Source organism: Sardina pilchardus, chromosome 12, assembly GCF_963854185.1.
Source record: "Sardina pilchardus chromosome 12, fSarPil1.1, whole genome shotgun sequence".
Classification (NCBI taxonomy): domain Eukaryota; kingdom Metazoa; phylum Chordata; class Actinopteri; order Clupeiformes; family Clupeidae; genus Sardina; species Sardina pilchardus.
Genome location: NC_085005.1, coordinates 30,044,310 through 30,064,328, shown reverse-complemented (window position 1 = coordinate 30,064,328; position 20,019 = coordinate 30,044,310). Strand labels below are relative to the sequence as shown.

Sequence of the window (20,019 nt, the reverse complement as noted above, 5' to 3'; positions counted from 1 at the left end):
GGCTGTGCAACTGAAGCAGAATGTCTGTGGAGTATAGCGCCACTATAACCAAGAACTGTCCACACGGGATGTGAGAGTGACACTCAGTAAAACTAGACTCACTGTACTCCGCGTTCGCGCCACTTTAGCTGTACTCTCAGTTTAGCGCGCTGGGTTGGGGCTGCCTCGGCTCTAACACAAGCTACTGAACCGGTGCAGCATGGCTGGTCAGACCGAGGCTGGGCTTACCGCTCTGGTTGACCATGTACTCAAAGATGGTCTCTCCGGGCTTGGTGGGCGGCATGTCGATCTTGCTGTCGTGCTCGCGCAGGAAGGTCTCCAGGCGGTTACGGCCGTCCAGCTCCAGCAGGGCACCCAGGCTCCACATCAGGCAGAACACAAAGAGCCGGCCCAGGTGCTTCGCGCTCAATACACCGCCCGACTCCTTGGTGGGGATCAGGCCCTCCAGCAGATTCAGTGACTACACACACACACACACACACACACACACACACACACACACACACACACACACAAACACAGTACATAAAGGAGGAAAGCGCATGTCTCTATCCATACAAAAAAGCACAAGACAATACACTACGTATTCTGCAATACGCACGTGATATCTGACAGACGTAATATGGATGAGAGCATACCTGCATGATGTAGTTGCACTCCAACAGGTCCATTTTGGGTTTGAGGTTTTGCTTTATAAAGACATGCGCATCCTCAAACACTTGGTCATACAAACCGATCAGGGTGTCAGCTTCTTGGGCACTGCGCTTAAAAGCCCACCCCTGTTATGGAGAAATCAGCAGAACTGCACTGAACAGCATTGGAAACATGTAGATCAAACATCTAAATGGGATAAACAATCCAAATGAAACCTTTTTTTTAATTTTTTATCTTTAAGTCAAATGCAACACATGCCCAGTAGTTGTTGCATAGCTTTTCTCTAATTGTGATTTGAACAGTTGTTCCATTCTTTGTTTCGATTCAAGTACTGCATGTGTGATGTATCAATAATTAAGCTGATCCCTACCACTGCATACAACAGGCTAAAATCAACTCATCAGTAAATAGGTTGGTTAGAGACTACTATGGTGGGAGGAGCACAGCCCTCCTAAATGTGGTTGTCCGCTGGTTCTCTTCCAGTGTGTACTGTACCTGTAGGATGGGCCTCCAGCTGAGGGCCGAGGAGCTCATGAACACCATGCCCACTCTGGAGACGGTGGCTGGGGAGGCGTTGTCCATGTTGTGCACCTCGAACACCAGCTTGCAGCAGGGGGACATGGTGATGCGGTCGCCGTTGGCCAGCGTGAGAGTCTTGTTGTCGTCCAGCACAGAGTTCAAGTTCTCAATCCAAATGGCGTCCACAGGGCCATCCAGAACTATCCAAATGTTCTCACCTGGTGTCATGAGGAGCATCAGTCACTTCCACACCATGAGAACTGCAGACTGATACGGAACCAAGTCCACTTTTTTGTCAAGTTGAGTGTAACACTGCATTAATGCCATGCACTGATATGCAATTTTAACACTCTTATAAACTTTTCATAGCCTACATACAGTATATACATATAGAATCACCATGCTGTAAACACACTAGGGTGTCTTTGATTTTTCCAATCTTTTTATGTAATGTTTGTCATCACCTACATGTAGGAGAACTGATCATTTGTTCCTCATTATAATCCTTTTCTGATGATCACTTACTTACCCTTCTTAGCTTTCAGAGTCTTCCTCCACAGTGTGGAGAAGATGCCATCTGTCCAGTCATTGGTGGCGGCGTCCAGACGTCCAAACATCTGAGGGGCAGTGATGGCTTTGGGGTTCATCCTCATCTCTCTGTGAGGGGTGCCACAGTCCGACAAGGCTCGCATCAAGATGTTAATGACCATGGTCTTGCCTGCCCCACTGGGGCCCAGGGTCATCAGACCGTGACGGACACGCGAAGCTTCGTACAGCTAAACACCAACAACAGAACAAATCACAGAAAGCAAACAGATGTTTAGCACCAACCATCTACCAACATTACATCTCAGCCATTTTATGACACTGACAACTGTTTGACCTTTGTACCTTGCAGAACTATTTACACAATTTCCTTGAAAATGAACGCTCAACTGCATAAACTAATGGAAGTCACAGTGTTTAATGACACTAAACTTGTAATAGTAACAGTAGAAGCACTCCGTGTGAGTGACCAGAGCGCAGTACCTGCACCAGTTTGAGGTTCCAGGGCGGGTGGTTGACGATGCCTGCCTGGTGCACCTGGGTCTCCACGGCGGCCTGCAGCTCAACATAGGTGCTGCTGTCCAGCTGGATGCCTGGGAACAGGTCGCTGATCAAGCTGAGGAAGAGCGGCTCGTCCTCATCCACCTGCACACACGCACCAAACGGTGCAATAATGGCACAACAGCAATCTGTGCTTTTCATGTCACTCACAGAGTGCCACTATCAGTCCATTCCATTTTTCAAGAAATAAAACAGCTTTGGAATAGAACCTATGTTTCCTAACCACTGTCCAACAACTGATGTATACACACAACACACACATTGTATCAGTGATGTCTATGAGTATGAGATACTGTTTCATGGTTAGAGGCGGTGTGTTAACACACCAGTTTTGAAAGGTTCATGTCTCGGAGCACTCTCATGACGATGCTGGACTCGGTCTCCTGGGGCCGGGCTCTCTTCTGAGCTCCCAGAGTCCTCAGCACCGACAGGATGTTCCTCAGACCAAAGTCATAGTGGACCTACAGGCCAGGGACAAACAAGCACTGTCAGCAAGGCTCCGACACACTGTGAGGTTTCAAAACAGTAGAAATGCTTTGAGCACGCTTCGATGACAAGTTGAGACACTGACCTGTTTTGTGAGCTGCTCCTCACAAAGCTTATAGAGCACGAAGAATTTCTGGGCCAAGATGACATTCTCTATAAACCCACAACTGGCCAACTTCACCCTCATAATAATCTGAGTGGAAGAAATGGGGAGGATTACAAGGAGGTTGGAGAAGAAAATCTTAAAGCTTTTCTAAGACACATAACCAATGGCATTGCTGCTCTTCAAAGATCAAGAAATGACCCGGGCACGTGGACCTGAATATGGTAGGGACATAAAACTGTAAGAGCAATTTGAAGCTCACCTGTCTGTCTGGGACCATCATGGACACAGTCCTGAACTGCACCTTCAAATTCTCTGGAAGTTCTTGACGACCTGCATAGCCAGGATTCTGAAAATGAAACACAGCTGGTTAGGGTGGACAATCTGCTACTACTACTGAATCAAGAGGGAATGGTTGCAACTAAAATGCACATCTGCTGTGACTCACTAACCATAGTAATGAAGAGACCAAATTCTGGATTAAGATCCACACTGTCTCCATCAGTGAAAATGAACTGAGTTTTACGCTCTTTGCGAGAAGTCAGGACAATGTAGATCTGCTGGGCTGCTACCGACAGCACAGGCAGGTCAATTCTGTTGAACTCGTCAAAGCATCCCCAGGACCCAGACTGCGCCAGCCCTATGTAGATATATACTTTCTTAATCAGCACAAAGTTTTCACCATGTGAGGTGTCAATCAGTGCAGAGGTCACGTGGAAGTCAGTACTGTATGTGAACTAACTTAATCACAAACCTTTATAGATTCTGCCCAGGCCTCTGAAGTCCATTTGGTCTGAGCAGTTGAAGACCACCACGTACTTCCCCAGGCAGCGGCCCATGTCTTTGGTGGTCTCCGTCTTCCCCGTCCCAGCGGGTCCCGCCGGTGCTCCGCCCATACTCATGCCCAGGGCCTGGGACAGCGTGATGTAACACCTTCAGACAGACCACAGCACTCACTACCACGTGACGTACAGTAACACAAAACATCGCTATATGAACTCAACAGAACAAGTCTCAGATAAGATTGAGGATCTACATCTAAATGCCATCCAAATTCAACCACATTAACAGACACAGTGACGGACACGGAAATCATGGCCCCGGTATCAGTGAGTGCGTTTACATGGACATTAATATTCCGAATATGGACCTTATTCTGAATATTGACAATGTTTACATGAGTTATTAAAAGAATACTCCGTTCATATTCCCGTTTACATGACACGCAGCATACTCTGATTAATGAAAGTTCTAACGTGCCTTCCCTGAATGTTTCCATAGTAACTTTATCACTAGCTATGCTGCCACATAGCCTACTGTATGTCGCTACTATGCTGTCTAACGTATTTCTTCCTTGCGTCAAAGTGTAGCCTACCTTCTTCATTCTCGACATCTTTTCTGAGGCCCCGCTTATAAATAACTTTGAAAGTTTGCCGCCAGAAGGTCTTTTTCTTTTCTTTTACTGTCGCGACAGAAGAAATACCATAGGCCGTCAAACAGTTTGTTGTTATTTGCCATAATGCTGTGTTTAATTGTCGCGAAACACCGTGAATATTCCAATAGAACGTCATTATTCCGAATAAGGTGTTTACATGTCTAGAATGCAGCTACATAACCAGAATACGATCGGAATACTCCACCTATTTTATTCCGGTTATGCTTATTCCGAAAATGACCTTATTCCGGTTAAGCCAATCGGAAAATGATGTTTACATGGGAGTATCTTATTCGGAATATTAATGTCCATGTAAACGCAGTCATTGATGATCGCACCTGTCAGTCAGAGGGGTGATGACCAGACGGTCTGTGCAGCCCAAGAACTCATTCTGATAGATGAAGTCCACGTCTGTGATGGACACCAAGACATGGTCCACGTCCTCTTTGAAGTAAAACCTGCTCTGTTTCAGCCACTCAAAATCGCTCACTGACTTGATGTGCATTTTCACCTGCAAAGAGAAGAGCAGGCATCAGAGCTCTCCTCCATTTACAGTACATAACCTCTGACGTTCACTGAGCAAAGGCGCCCAAACAACACAGCTCACAACTCACCAGATCGTCAAAGATGTCTCTTTGGTGGACATGGATTGTCACCAAGGTCTCAAACTTCACGCGGTCAAACTTGGTCAGGTCATGAGTGGTCTGTGAGATGAGTGTGTTGAGCAGGTCCAGGAACTTCTGGTTGGTCAGCGGCATGATCTTCTTGTCGTCTTTGGCGTTGCGCAGCGCCTCCTCGGAGTCTCGGGTCCAGAGCATCTGGATGCCCAGAAGGCCCACCTGAGGAGCAGAAAAACATGCATCAACTGAGAGTCCTCGTCTAGCTAACATACACTGTATCAACAGCAAACCATCAGCAAACATGAAAGGAGTCTTCTTGTGTGTGTGTGTGTGTGTGTGTGTGTGTGTGTGTGTGTGTGTGTGTGTGTGTGTGTGTGTGTGTGTGTGTGTGTGTGTGTGTGTGTGTATGCATTGTAGCCCTTTGAGAGTATTAAATACGCTACATTTTCTGCCCGACTGCTTTAAACTGATGGACTCGACAACTTGAGCCACTAGATAAAACTAATTGTTGTCGTTTTTTTTTCATACCGACAGTACTCGATTATTGTACACCCTGTGAGCAGTAGAAGTGTTTCCGATAACAATTTCTTATTCAAATGGTCAACATGCCCATGAAAACATTGATTGGAAAACAATCTAGCGTGCGCTGTATGCTAAAACTGGTCCTGTACCCACCTGAGCTTGGAACTGATTGAGGAAATTGAGCAGCTGGAAGCTGGGGTCATTGATCTGAAGGTCTGCTGCTTTTATGACCGAGTGCAGGGAGGACTGCTGTTGCATCAGTAGTTCACCTAGCCACAGCTCCACAGGCCCACGGGCCATCACTGGGTTGTCCAGCTAACACACACACACACACACACACACACACACACACACACACACACACACACACACACACACACACACACACACACACACACACACACACACATACAGACAGACACTTAAACATCTACTGTATAACCACACATTCTAAGCAAATATACACATACAAATGTACAACCTTACAAACCAACTTGTAAGGTTGTACATTTGTCACCATCACAAAAGATCATCTTTGATCTGTCCCCATGCATCATGAGCTCCATAACTTACAGGCACTTTTTCTCCTTCCTGTGAGATGACGGCCATAATCTTGTCATAGTCCTTGGCATGGAATTCGACTTCGTTGACATTGTCGAACACTCCCAGGAGATGAGACTACAAAGAGAGCAGCAGTGTGTGGGAACCAAGAAATAACTCTTTGTTTATGTGAACAAATACAAGATAGCAAGGTAACACTTTACTTGACAGGTTCATTCATAACACATTCATAACAGCTGTCATGAACTGCACATGAAGCATTCATGACTGATTCATGAAACATGACTCAACATTCATACCAACCCTTTCATGAATGTGGAAGACAAAACGACAAAAACTTGTCAAAAGAGTCCAACAATCTAGTAATCCATATTATACAGGGTATTATGAATCCTCTCCAGCATTTGTAAACACCTCATGAATATTTTATGAAGTCTACTTCAAATGTCACTTTACTATACGAGTTGTGAAGTATTCATCATACTGGGAAGTGAACTGACCATCTGTGGATCTCTGAATGGTTGGACATTCCTGTTTTATATATCTATATATACAGTCATTGGTGTAGACAACTATGAATTCTTCAGATGTTACTAGCATAAAATAAACACACAGACAAACAAAAAGCGAAATTCTCCTGGACACTGGGCTTCCCCGTTGACTAAGATGTGACATGATCAGGTTGGCTAAAACAAAAAAGACAGCAATGCTGCTTTGCGATTGTTGGACTTTTATTTTGACAAGTTTTTGATGTTTTGTCTTCCACATTCATGAAAGGGTTGGTATGAATGTTGACTCATGTTTTATGAAACAGTCATGAATGCTTCATGTGCAGTTCATGACAGCTGTTATGAATGTGTTATGAATGAACCCGTCAAGTAAAGTGTTACCGATAGCAATCATAGCATATAAAACCAAATAAATATAATACCACACTTGACAATGTCATACAAAGGAAAACTTTACCTGGATAGTGTGGGAATCACTGGCCTGTCCCAAGATCTCAAGAAGGGAAGGATCAGACACAAAGAAGAAGCGTGGAAACTGGAGACGTTTTTTCTCAAGGTAACTGTGACATGAGAGAAATCAACCTCCAGGTTACTGATATGTTCCCCAAACTTCTATGGTGCATATAACTGAACTGAAGCACGTGAGTGTGGGTAATGAGGTGTGTGAATATATTAACCCCAAGGGGAATGAGAGGAGTGGGCATGTGTTTCAGCAGTATGAGTACAGTCAGAGAGAGTAGCGAGCCAATGAGAGGATGATGCTGTACCCGGTCAGAGACTTCTGGCACAGCTCGAGCTGCTCCTGCAGGTGGGGTAGCAGCTGACCCATGGTCTCGTCCCCCACGCAGCACTGCACCACGTTGGGGATGTCGTGAGCGCGCTGCATGATCTTAATCCAGGACTTGTCGATGTTCTGGAAACGCTTAGCTTCCTGCAGACCAACGTGGCAAAGAAAAAAAAATGTAGAATTCAATTTACAAACATGACAAGGACAAAATAAGTACACTAAAATGATAATTCAATGAAATTAAAATGATACTATAATGAAAACTGAGTAAGAAGGCTATATCACTGATGTTGGTCAAATTGTCAGTGTCATAAATTGACAGCCGACCATGAACACACACCTGTGGCAACTGTTTGGCAATATCTCCTCCCACAAACACAGCTTCCAAATAAACCCACAGGTTCTGAACGGCGAGCCACTGTTCAATGATATCAGACGACGTCGACAACTTAAACACCCAGTTCTGGATGTCTTTCTTGAAAGGAGCATTGTATCTGTGCAAAGAAAATCAAATCACTCATGTCAAGAACCGCACACAAGAAAGGCACAAAATGACTGCATGTGTGTTGGTGTACAGTACAACCCAAAGGGTTTGAAGGTGTTATATGAAGATGAATGATGATGAAGCACCTGTTGCTGAGGAGGGACCCCAGCAACATGAGACTGTCCTCCATGGTGGTGACAATCTCAGCAGTCTCAACCCCACGAAGCATGAGCTCTCCACGGCCCTTGAAGGTCATGAAGCTAAATATTTGGCTGGACCAGATGTCGACCACCTGTGCCAGCTTGGCCTCAATGTCCTTCTCCTTCACAGCTGAGATGCAGATGTCCTGAGGAGCATACCCAGCAGTCAGGAGCACAGAAAAAATACCAATCAAAGGCCAACTGTATCAAGACATCGGCATCGCTGACCATCTCCGCAACTTTTAGCTACCATATTACAATACAACGGTGAGTTAAAAGAAAAATAGGTATTAGTCTTAACTGTCAGATTTCATGTGAAATCACTGGACTCAAAGAAGACAACATCAATCCCAATAGACCAAAGATGGTAGGATGCTCGCCATTCAGACATGGTTCAACATTAAAATGAAGAGCTGTTAAGAGAGCATGACAAGTTGAGCACTACTGACCTCAATGTCCTCTTTGTGTTTAAGCAATGGTGCCTCCATGATATTCTGCAGGGAGAAGGTATCCGCCTCTATATCGAACTTATGTCCGGTCAGGTTGGTGATGCGGTCCCAGTGCCTCAGCTTCATTGCCTTGTTCGCCATCATCTCCAGAAGGGGACAGGACTCACTGAAGTCATCAATGCGTTTCTTCAGGTCCAAGAAAGCCTGCCAGTCCTTCAGGCCTTTGGGCAGCTTACGACATCTGCACAGGCACACCATGTGTTAGCTTTCAGCCTAATGAACTGTGGAGATCCTCCAGAAATGAACAAATTAACTAACCTGTTCTGGAACTCCAAAAGTTCATTATTGATCTTCTCAATGTCCACTTCGGTCCAAAGAATGTCGTAATAGCCACTAATCTTGCTCATGACGGCATCATACAGACCATACAGCTTCTGGAGAAGACCCAGCTCCTTGCTAAACAAAAAAATAAACAGCCATATTGTTGCAAACTGTAAAATCAAAACACTTAATTGAAGCCCTGTGAAACATATTGTTACCGGATTTTCTGTAGAGCCTCATAGTCTGTAACCGCCAGACCGAACAGCTGTTCTCCTGAGGAGTAAGTGATGAACTTCCTCCAGAGATCATCAAACCAGGCCTGTCATACACAAGACAGACACAAGACCATTTTATATTCTAAATAGCTGCAAGAGTCTGGCATCACTTTATTTTTCTGTACTGACTACTCCTATACTTCCATGCTTTTCTATCATATAAAGAATCCAGTCCAATTGTCTTTTATGTCATATCATTATCTAACCTCTACCGCATGGTGTTGATATGACAACAATTAATGTATCTTACTTTATTTTTAAATATCAGTTACATAATCATGTTTTACTACAGTATGTATTTGTGAATGAAGTCGTTTTTCAAAAGTTTACACTCTTATCATCCAAAAATAGACCCTAGGTCGTTTTTAGACTTGAGGACTGCTGTTTTTACCTGGCTGATCTGTAGCCTAGTACTGGCTTCCTGTGGAGCGATTCCTGACACCATAGGTCCTTCCTAGTGTTTCACGGATAGAAAAACATGTTACTGAGTTGCACTGATCAGACTGTAGAGTATGTAAAAAAGTGTTAGAGTGGATGGAAGCCATATTACCGTGTCATATTGCTCAGCAAACATCCCAACATCATGTTTAAATATGGTAACAGATGATAGGAGGTTCTCTTTGAACTTGGGCTGCACATGTACCAATTCATCCTGTACTGATCTCTGTAGATAGAAATAATTTGAATTGAGATCACTTTCACAACAGTCACAACATCCAGTGAATGAGGTCAACAGGTAGGATTGTACTTAATAGAGCAATGTGGAGAGATGCTGATAACCACTGACCGCTTTGGACTGCAGTCTGATGAAGGAGTATCTGAGTGTGTCCACACCCTCCGCCTCTTCCTTGGTGACCTCCACCTCAAAGCGGGACAGAATGCTATACGCCTCCTGCAGGAGGAATCAGGGGACATGTCATGACTATGGAAATGACTAATGTAATGATTATGTCAATCACAAGGACCACAATTGCCATAAAAAGGTGGAAAACTCCAGCTTAAGAAAGTAAAAGTCCAATCATGTATTGGTTCTACCTGTGCACTTAACACAAGTGATCTCATCAACTAGCTGTTCTACCTGGCTTAAGAGTTGTGCTAATTAGAATCAGCTGGTTTAAGTGAGTGGTTGACACAGATATGTCGTAGGACTTTTACTTTCTGAAGCTGGACTTTTCCACCTCTGTAAATCGGACTCATTAATATTAGCTATACATAGATTTCTCGAAAACATGCGCGCGCACGCAAGGGGCAGAAAGCACCATGAACAGCATTAAGCAGCTGCTCTCCGTGAAAAGATTAAAATGAATTTTAGTGCCGAAAACAGCACTATTTGAAATGACGATGGTTAGAGAATGTTCAGGAATGTAAAGTAATGCATATATTTGCCAGAAACCACCAAAACCGGCAAAAAGACGATGTTTTATAAATAATGAAAACGAACGACAAACTATGAAATAAGCTCATAAATGAGATGTTATCATCATTTAGATAACAGTGGCATACAAAAAATGTTGATTATAGCGTACAGCAGCTGGTTATTAGGTTAACTTTATAACGTTAAGACCGGCCATTCGGCGTCTTCTGCCCCGTGGGTGCGCGCGCATCTAGTTTTGTTAGTAAACAGGAAATCTGTGTATTAGCCACTATGACATCAATTTACCTCTATGGGTCCCAGAGCCATGTCAATCTGGATCTCAGAGTCACGGATGTTGGCTAGAGCCTCCATGGCAAAGCGTACATCCTCTAGGTCAGCAATGGGCCGGGAGAGCTTCTTCAGGTGCTCACTGGTGAAGCTCATGATGTCCATCATCTGCTTCTTGTACTTCTCATTCAAGTACTTGCACAGCAGTTTCTTCCAGGCCTTGGCCTCAACCATCAGGGACATTTTGAGAGGTGCTGGAAAAGGATGTGTTGGCACAGCTCACTACTACACAAGCTGAACAAGCTAGCGATAATTAGTATGAAAGATACGGCTGCTCCATTATGACAAAAAATATAACCATAATGATGATGGTCAATATCGATATCATGATTATTACTCAATGAATTTGGAAGCATCCATTTTCTAAACTCAATCGATGGCTATAAAGTGAATTTCAAATATAACTCAACTGAAAAACATACAAATACTAGTGCATGCTAAAAAGACAAGACAACATTTACCACTGTAAAGCAAAGGGGTGCGCTGGATTCATAACTCAATGCACAACGAGAGCATTGCGACAAAATGGAATGGAAATCAGTTGATTTAATTAATTGCACAGCCTTACTTGTAACACATTAAAACATACCAGTGGACAGCTCAATTGATCCTAAGATGATAATAGGCTTGATGTCCTCTATCTCTTGCTCAAATGACACATAGTGCAAGATTTCAGACCTGATTTGAGTTAGATATGGGTTACTGTCCATGAACTCCTATTGGAAAAACACAAACACACACACACACACACACAAATTGGAGAGGGAATTGAATGATGACAGACATGAAGCAGAAATGTCTGTGAGGAACACAGAGTACAGACCTTAACCTTGACATCCCTGTCCTGAGCCCACACCACTTTGAAAGGCTGGAACTGTTTGAGCACATCGCTAGTCTGCTTCCTCAGTGAGTTCACTGCCGAGGTGAGCAGCACCACGAGCTTGCAGATGTCCTTGTGCTCGGCCACACTCTGGTAATAATTCATCACTCTCAGGTCTGCAAGAGAGCCAACGTGAGCAATAGGGTCAGTTAGGGTCAGTGTTGCACACTGGGTGGCCTTGTCTGGCACAGTAACAACTGAACCAGATGCTTTTGTAGTTTTGCAAGACAAGTCTGTATTTTTGTTGGGATTTTCCGTTATTTTCAGTTGTGTCAAGGATAACTGTTCAAGATCCAAATGTCCACACTTTCCATATTTATGTAAACACTCTGTATTTATCATCAACCTACGATTAGCTGAGTGCAATTATGAATGCAGGCTGTTAATAGAGTGGTGTATGAGTGGAGCTCTTACTGGGGGTGCTGTCAGTGGGCCGTAACTGTCGCCAGCGTGACACGCCGCGGCTCACCTCCAGGACGAGGTGCACGAGGCGGTTAATGGCCTGCTGGATGTCGTCCAGACTGGGGACCATTACCTGTAGTGCAGGCAGAGAGTGGGGCACTCACACAAAGGCGACTTGCTACCACTGAGGGACACACTCACATAGTGACCGCTGTGGTGCAAGTACTGTAAAGACAAGCTGCACTTTATAATGCCAAATATACAGGAAATGGTGAAGTTCACATCAAGCTGGTTGGGGCATAACATTTCTGAAGACAATTCTCTGTACTCACGACATTAGGAATCGTGAGATGGACCTCTGACTTGATGAAAGTGACCAGCTCCTCTGACCGTGATTCAGCGGGTGTGCTGAAGAGGTTCTTTCTTGAAGATAAGCTGATGAGATGAGGGGGAAAAATTGTAAAAAAGAAAAAACACAACTCCAGAACCACACCACTCTACCACAATGCTCAATATTTCCAACAACCAAAGTTGTGTGCACTGAATGAGCTGTGGTCATTTTGGTTCAAACTCACTTGGAGACAAAGATTCTCCTCTTGAGGGTGTCCAAGGATAATTGTGTGGCTTTGACTAAAGCATCCAGCAGCTTGGCACTGAAGAAGGTGAACATCTCCTGGCATTCCTACAGAGAACACAAGGATGTTGGAAACAAAGACAGAATTTTTACTGCTATCCATGACATGAAACTAAATGGAAAGTATAAACGTATAATCTTTTAATGACAAAATAATTGAAATGACTTGATTCTGTAATTTCACATATCTGATTTATATATCAACAAGATTATACATTCCTCAAAGGAACACGTCAATGTTTTATGAAATGAGCTTATTTGCTGTCTCTCCCAGAGCTAGAAGAGTTGGCATGTTCCTTTCAGTGTCCCCAACACTGTCACCTTCTCAAACTCATCTTCTTTCTCCCCTTCATGGCCCTCAGCATTGTGGTCATCATCATTTGAGGCATCATTATCCATTGAGAATCCAACCCTGGTTTTGGTCTGTCTATGCTCTGCAAAGTAGGAATAGAATCATCATTTCAACTTTAATATATTGTGGGGTGGTGTAAACACATAACGGAAATGAACAACCTCTCTACTAGAACACACAAAGAGAACAGTTGGGCATCTGCAAGATGAATCTTTTCTGGTCCAGTACCTGCGACATCTGTAGGAGTGGATGCCTTGGTGTCTTTAGACACATAGATGGTGCTAAAAATGTCAATGAGTTCCCTCACAGCCTCTTCTACATGCCTGCTCTTATGGTCCAAAATGTCCGCCCACTGTTTGCACTGACTCTGAGGTCACACACACAATACATCATCAATCGCTTCAAGTAGGTCTTTCTACTGGCCTTGGTAGTCAAGACTGAAATATGGCATCACAAAACACTCATGGTTAAACTGTTAACATATTTATGAAATATGACAGCAGTGAAAGATCTTTTTTAATTGGAGGATTTCCGTGTCTGTTATAGCGCTGCGAGATAAATTAAGCACCTCATTGACTGAAACGAGATCTTGCAGGGAAGACGGTCTGTCATCGTGAAGTTTGATGAGTGTGGTCTCTGAGAGGTCCTGGAGCACAGCATCAATCTGCATCTCACAAATGTCCCTCACCTTTTGGGGGAAAGACAATTATCAACAGGTATTCTTGCTTTCAGGATCCTTAATGATTTCTGACAAGAAACAAGGGCACTAAGATGCTGTACCTTCTTCAGAAGATGACTCAGCTCTGACATTGCTTTGTCAATATTGGTGAAGAATTTATCCAAGATCAGAGAAGACCAGTTTAGCAGCACCAAGCCATGACGGAGCACAGAATCCACCTGAACAGGTCAAATAAACACAAGCAATTAGTATTACTCACATACCTCAAACTCCACTCACACAGTGTGTATGAAATAGTGCATTGAAAACATAAACAATCATTTACATTTTTTATCTTTGAAGACATCAGATTGTAGAAAACAGGAGGAATCTTCTTCAGGAGTTCCTCGTAGTTGCTCAGGAAAGTCTGAAATGAGTATGTATGATCATTAAATGATAGTGACAACTTTATCAACATTCAATCCACCAGAATATCTCTCAGATGAAATCAGGGCTGGGAGGCACAACCTACTGTACGCAATGTGCCCTTGAATTTCCCCTTAGGGATCAATATTTTATCTATCTATCTATCTATGAATTTTCCCTAATGGACATGATAAAAGGGCAAAAAGTGGGTCTTAAAAATGGGTCTAAATTCTAATTCTGTGATATTCTGTATATTGTCAGCATCCATGCTTAAAATGTTACCATGATATAAACATCACGGTATACATCTGAGACCATACGGCTCAACAGTAGTAATACATATGCACAAGGCAGCAGCCTGCTGTAATACCTCCAGGCGAAGACGGCTGGCTGTCATGGACGTCTCATTCTTCACCAGGTTTAGCGCCTGCTCAGGAACTTCCATGCCCATCTTCAACATGCACTTTGTTTCACGAATAATCTCAGAAATCTTTGGGTCAAAGTTCACCAACAGCTTTCCGGTATCAGGATGCATTACTAGTAATGTAGCTTGCAGAGCTACACACGGAACACAACATGTAAATATTAGAACACGTAAATCAACAATACAGCTGTAGTATAACAAGAGCATCACCATATATATCATATCAGTCAAAAAGGGCTGGTGACACTTGCCATACTGTAGCTGGGAAATGTCCCTCATCCAGGCCCTGTGGTACAAAATCTCAAACTCCACGAGTACTGCAGCTGTTCTGTTGTACATCTTAATCACATCCTTACCCTCTGGAGTGGACAAAATATCAGAATTTTGCTGGGAGAGTGGGAAAAAATCAAAAGTCAATTTTGATTTCCAGGGTTTTTAGTCAAAGTCAGAAGATATTTAACAACCTGAGACGGTGTGTAAAATGGGTACCTCTATGTACTGAATGGGTTCTTGTATCCTCCTGAACAACTGCTTAACCCAGAGGATTTTCCCAGCAATAGGAGGCATGTTCCTGGCCACTGGAGGGTCCTCCCTATGGGCTTGATACAGCTGAGTGAAATGAAATAAAACGACAAATGATCACACTGAATAAATCACAAGCTAAAGGAATCAGCAGGCATTTACATGAGCTTTTTGGCTAAAGTAAATAATGAAATGAAAATGCAATGACACCTTTCTGACAGACTCCAGTTCTGAGACATAGTGCTGAAGAATAAGTGCCACTGTGTTGGAGATTTCAGCTTGCAAACAGGGCATATTTAATTTCTGAAACCTAAGAAAAAAAAAGAAATGTCACAATATTTTGAAAATAAAGTTAATCAGACTGTTTTGTGCACCTTGTTAAAGGGCCATGGTACCTTTGTAAAAGACGTAAAGCCTGTTGAGATGACAGGATCTTTGAGAAGCAGGAGTTCATGAAAACTTGTAGCTGGTTCTGCAAAGCGACACACATAAAATTGGGACCTGACAAGCTCATGATTTCCTTGTGCTCATCAGTAACACAGAGAGGACTTTGCATACCTCAAGGTTGCTGATCTGTGTTATGAATTCTGCAAAGTCGACTTCAAATTCAGCTTTCCGAGGTGCCAGGAAATCATATTGCTTCTTCTTCATGGTAAAATATATATTTTGAAACTTTGCCGATATTGCGTCAATTCCTTCGATGGTGGATCTACTGAGGACAGAAAATGTTCTGATAGCAGTTATCATCTGTTTTATCTGTGAAGGAAACAATACAAACACAAAAATTAGAGGTGATGAGGGACTATGCATTTTCAGTAAAGAATGTGTGTGTGTGTGTGTGTGCGTGCACGCGTGCGCTATAAGGTCACCTTCTCAAGCCGTTTGCAAAATCCTTCAAACTTTCCAAAAATGTACATCTCTGAAACATCAAAAGGTTTTTCACCAGGCCTTTCAAGTGTTTGTTTCTTTGTCTTATGGAAGCAGGACTGATACTCCTTGAACAAGTAAATACAATCCTAGTAGAACATACAAAAGGATTCATTAGCCATACAATCATTTCAGATGATTCAGATGATGTACTGTATTTGCATACAGTGCTGCTTATAAGAATATTTGGCTTGACATGAGGATGTCTATGATTGTTTCTTGGCAGACACTTTTATCCAAAGCAACATACAACAATAGCAATAAGGAGGTACCTTGTTTTTAATTTGAGGTACCTCAATCTTACCTCAATCTTTTTTATGATGTCTTGAGTGTCCTGGTCCCAAATCCGACTAGAGCCGTTATCTGTGATGTAGGCTCTACAGGCTGTTACCATTTGATTCGTAACCTGACAGAAAGAATCATCAAAATGACTTGAATTTGTCTTTATATAACTGATGAACAACAAAAAAGAAAGACGATTGGAAGAGTGATTACTTTGATGAAGAGAGAGGTCATTCTCTTAGAAGTATTATAATAACGTGACACGCTGTGGATCATCCTGATGGCATTGATAAGGTTCTGAATGCTTTTCGCCATAGTAACCTACAAAAAAAACATACATTTCTCTTTAGCCTGGTGCAAATGGGGCAGAGCATAGACTGTATATATATATACAGTCTATGGGGCAGAGCAAAACAACATGCACTATAAAGACACTGAACACTTACAGGATCACTGTTGTAGAGAGGTTGGCAGACCTTCTCCAGTGTATATAGGAATTTAACATTGTCTTTGGCTTCATTAGCGCAGTCTGTTATTCTGGCATCTAACTCTTTCCACAACTACAAGAGAAGACACATCAGATTATAAATAACAAACGTATTACCATTTGAAATAAATCACAGGGAAATTATCTACCTTCAGTGTTTTAGAACGGCTGATGTTGAGCACATTGATGACTGCTTTGCACTCAGGGCTCTTGATGTGCTCAATAATGGAGTTGAACTTTGCAGACATCCTCTTCCAGTGCTCCAGTTCAGTGAGGGGTCCAGAGGCGTCAGCCTCTTTCCTCATCTGATCACTCTCAGTGAGGACCTATATATGGAAAAGATCATATATTTGGAAAAGATCGGACATAAAGTTCTCCATGTAGAATGTATAGACTTGGATGTGAATATGGTGGCTGGGTCATTTCAGGTAACACTGACAGCATACCTGTTCAATCTCCTTATACCACATCATCAAAACTTCCTCTAGTTGGTGCACCATATCCACATCTGCAGCAGCTGCTTTAATGCCCTCAAAGGCGATGAGTTTGGAAAAATCGATGTGTGTTGCTTCCTTCAAGTGAACAGCCCCCTCAATGCTCACCTGGATCCCTAAAAAGTGCATTCAAATGAACTTGTCCTTACATATGTGACATGTCTCAGACTGTTTTGATTTAACATACAGTATAATACTTTTCAGTTTCTAAAAAATAATTTTATATTTTCGTCTAAATTACTTTGACCCCAATGACAGAAGCTATGGGCATCAAAACCCCAGTGTGGGCTTTTGAGCTACATATTTGCAGATCACTGTGAGCTCTAATCTGGAGAGAACAGTAACATAGGGGAATTCCAGCATATTTCAACCTGGGGCCCCATTGCTAGATAAGGATCATTACGGACACAAACGATGAAAATCTGTCCAGTATTAAACTAGGTAGTCTGTTAATACTTGCAACTGCTATTTGCCACTTACGAGGCTCAACATTTCCTTCCAAATTCCTTGTATACGCAAGTATACATGGCCAATAAGCATGATTTGATTTGATATGTCATGTCATTCAGTGTCAGCCAACATGGACAGGATCCCTACAGAGATACAGGCATGCCTGTTTACCCCAGTAAAGGCAAAGAAACTGAGTGTTTCACACCAGTTTATGTCCATTCATTAACCTACCCAAAAGCTGGAATTCTCCTGCAAGATATTTATTCAACATTCAAACCTATTTGGATCATTTTGCAGAATTTTCTCACCATCCAAAAAGCTAACATAACGTGATATGGTATCTTTGAAGTTCTGTTTATCCTTCTCTCCATGTTTTGATGCGTTAAGAACTCCCCAGTTGTCTGTGGCACTCACAGCAGGCATCAGGACTTTGGACAGCAGGTTTCTAGTTCCCTTCAGTAGACCCTCTCGAGCATCAAGCATGGAAAAGTATATCTCCTATGGATGTAAGAAAATATGTCATCACTGAAAAGATTTGGAAACTATCCATTTCATGTATGATGCTGTCTGCTCATACTGTACCTTTAAAAATACAGCACAGGCCTATATCTGACTAATAATATGATCCTCACCTCATGTATGTTTTTTGGATTAATGACAGCATCAACTTTAGTACGGACAAAAAACAGGCAAAGTCCTGTAAGGCAAGTATCTGACAAGTTGGCTAACATCAACCGCATTATTTTGGATCCCTTTGCTGTTCCAGGGAATGAACGTCCACATTCTGAAACAAAGATGTGTATTAATATAGTATCAACTTATTATGTTTCAATAAAATGTTTCTAAATGACCAAAGTCAGTTGTTTACCTATTCCAGGAATTTCTGCTTCCTGGTACACAAATGAAATGGTTTTGCTTCCTCCTTTGGCCAAAAAATTATCAAATGGCTCCAACTAAAAATAGATTTAAAGTGATCATATTAGTGCACTGATGTTCGTTCAACTTAGTATTAGTTCTAGAACACAATGCTTTGATAAATATCACAATGTGAACTCACAGATGAACTGTCCAGAATAAAATCTTCAACCACTGATACTTCAAGGGAAAGCCTGTCTGCCAGGATCTCAAACATGTACTTGTGAGCTGGAGTAAGTTTGGTTTTGCGCACTTCTCTTGCCTCCTTGTACCTTGCCTATAAAATCAAGTTGTGCAAACATTAAGTGCAAACCAATCCTAACAACAGCAGGCCTGATAGACAGGAAATTATCTGTGCCTGAAATGATCAAATACATTCAAAGACAATATAGAGAATAGCCTTTCTTGACATAGTATATGGCCGAGCTCAAGGCTGAACTCTATCAGGCCTGTAACAGTGTGGGATACAGTAAGCTAAGCAGGACATCACACCAGTAATAACAGTGTCCATCATATATGACTTCTGACCTCATTTAGCTTGTGGTAGCTAAGATGTCAGGATGTCTCGAATATCGTTACCATTGTGTAATAGGTCAACAATTAAAAAGACAGCTCCATAGGACAAGCATGTCACCTGTTTCTCCTTCATTGTCTCCTGCACAGTCTGGACATTGCTCCCTGTCCGACGAAAAACAGACCCCCGCCTGCGGTCAGGGCCCTCAGGCGGTGGCATTGAGTTGTGCTCACTCATCTTCAGCCCTAGAACAGATGGGGTGGGGAAGAAAATATCATAGAAACCATCCAGCATCCAGTGAAATTAAACTAGCAGCTAGCTGCTAGCTGCTACATTATGCAGCAGCTTGCGGATAGTTTAACAATATTCACTAATGTTAGTGCCTAATTTAAATTAGTTGATTAGCATTACTTTGTTATATTTGCGTGATTAACTAGCTATCGTTACTGAAAATGTTTGGCAACATATGATTATCTAACTTACTGTAAATTAAGTAGCCTTAACATAGTTTAACTCCTCTTGGCCTGTTAATATTAACGACAACATTAACTTACCATGACATCAGAGAACCAAGACTAAGGTATGCTAACGTTAAGGTTGACATTAGCCACCATGTCAGCGACTAACGTTAATGTAAAAGTGAAGTCAATGTTAACGTTAGTTTAAGATAAGTTCATTTTATCTGATATTAACGTTAGCTTGCTAATATAAGTAGGAGCTAACGTTTAACGTTAATTTAACGTTAGCTGCTACGCTTTGGCAACCTAACTTAACTCACCTTTGTGTTTTGGCTTTGAAGTGAAAGCTGCCGAGTGAATTCTAGGACAACATTACTCCGTAATTTAATGGGTAAGTTAACTTTAGTTGGCTAACAACCATGACATTTTGTAGAATTGCTTAACACTAGCTGCTACTGAT

General features: G+C 42.4%; 1 protein-coding gene across 1 annotated transcript in view; it reads right to left on the bottom strand.

The window, feature by feature from the left end:
* Positions 1-19,338, bottom strand: part of LOC134097442 (dynein axonemal heavy chain 8-like) — a 35,747-nt gene extending 16,409 nt beyond the window's left edge. Inside the window, exons 1-51 of the mRNA XM_062550315.1 lie at positions 19,222-19,338; positions 18,730-18,864; positions 18,541-18,625; positions 18,305-18,456; positions 17,981-18,170; positions 17,175-17,338; positions 16,878-17,054; positions 16,688-16,801; positions 16,455-16,562; positions 16,264-16,365; positions 15,902-16,048; positions 15,591-15,788; positions 15,428-15,504; positions 15,243-15,342; positions 15,000-15,119; positions 14,762-14,897; positions 14,457-14,644; positions 14,007-14,087; positions 13,783-13,899; positions 13,571-13,690; positions 13,256-13,369; positions 12,592-12,698; positions 12,349-12,424; positions 12,029-12,149; positions 11,558-11,823; positions 11,324-11,450; positions 10,693-10,928; positions 9,813-9,924; positions 9,583-9,689; positions 9,424-9,486; positions 8,976-9,076; positions 8,755-8,892; positions 8,437-8,677; positions 7,934-8,133; positions 7,644-7,797; positions 7,284-7,447; positions 6,974-7,076; positions 6,020-6,124; positions 5,600-5,761; positions 4,919-5,143; positions 4,643-4,815; positions 3,624-3,802; positions 3,322-3,509; positions 3,132-3,218; positions 2,852-2,959; positions 2,607-2,741; positions 2,203-2,364; positions 1,703-1,949; positions 1,150-1,391; positions 639-779; positions 229-460 (exon numbers count right to left, since the gene is read on the bottom strand). Coding sequence (XP_062406299.1) covers positions 229-460; positions 639-779; positions 1,150-1,391; positions 1,703-1,949; positions 2,203-2,364; positions 2,607-2,741; positions 2,852-2,959; positions 3,132-3,218; positions 3,322-3,509; positions 3,624-3,802; positions 4,643-4,815; positions 4,919-5,143; positions 5,600-5,761; positions 6,020-6,124; positions 6,974-7,076; positions 7,284-7,447; positions 7,644-7,797; positions 7,934-8,133; positions 8,437-8,677; positions 8,755-8,892; positions 8,976-9,076; positions 9,424-9,486; positions 9,583-9,689; positions 9,813-9,924; positions 10,693-10,928; positions 11,324-11,450; positions 11,558-11,823; positions 12,029-12,149; positions 12,349-12,424; positions 12,592-12,698; positions 13,256-13,369; positions 13,571-13,690; positions 13,783-13,899; positions 14,007-14,087; positions 14,457-14,644; positions 14,762-14,897; positions 15,000-15,119; positions 15,243-15,342; positions 15,428-15,504; positions 15,591-15,788; positions 15,902-16,048; positions 16,264-16,365; positions 16,455-16,562; positions 16,688-16,801; positions 16,878-17,054; positions 17,175-17,338; positions 17,981-18,170; positions 18,305-18,456; positions 18,541-18,625; positions 18,730-18,864; positions 19,222-19,338 — 7,444 coding nt within the window. The remainder of the gene's footprint in view (positions 1-228; positions 461-638; positions 780-1,149; positions 1,392-1,702; positions 1,950-2,202; positions 2,365-2,606; positions 2,742-2,851; positions 2,960-3,131; positions 3,219-3,321; positions 3,510-3,623; positions 3,803-4,642; positions 4,816-4,918; positions 5,144-5,599; positions 5,762-6,019; positions 6,125-6,973; positions 7,077-7,283; positions 7,448-7,643; positions 7,798-7,933; positions 8,134-8,436; positions 8,678-8,754; positions 8,893-8,975; positions 9,077-9,423; positions 9,487-9,582; positions 9,690-9,812; positions 9,925-10,692; positions 10,929-11,323; positions 11,451-11,557; positions 11,824-12,028; positions 12,150-12,348; positions 12,425-12,591; positions 12,699-13,255; positions 13,370-13,570; positions 13,691-13,782; positions 13,900-14,006; positions 14,088-14,456; positions 14,645-14,761; positions 14,898-14,999; positions 15,120-15,242; positions 15,343-15,427; positions 15,505-15,590; positions 15,789-15,901; positions 16,049-16,263; positions 16,366-16,454; positions 16,563-16,687; positions 16,802-16,877; positions 17,055-17,174; positions 17,339-17,980; positions 18,171-18,304; positions 18,457-18,540; positions 18,626-18,729; positions 18,865-19,221) is intronic.
* Between the last annotated feature and the right edge of the window lie 681 nt (positions 19,339-20,019).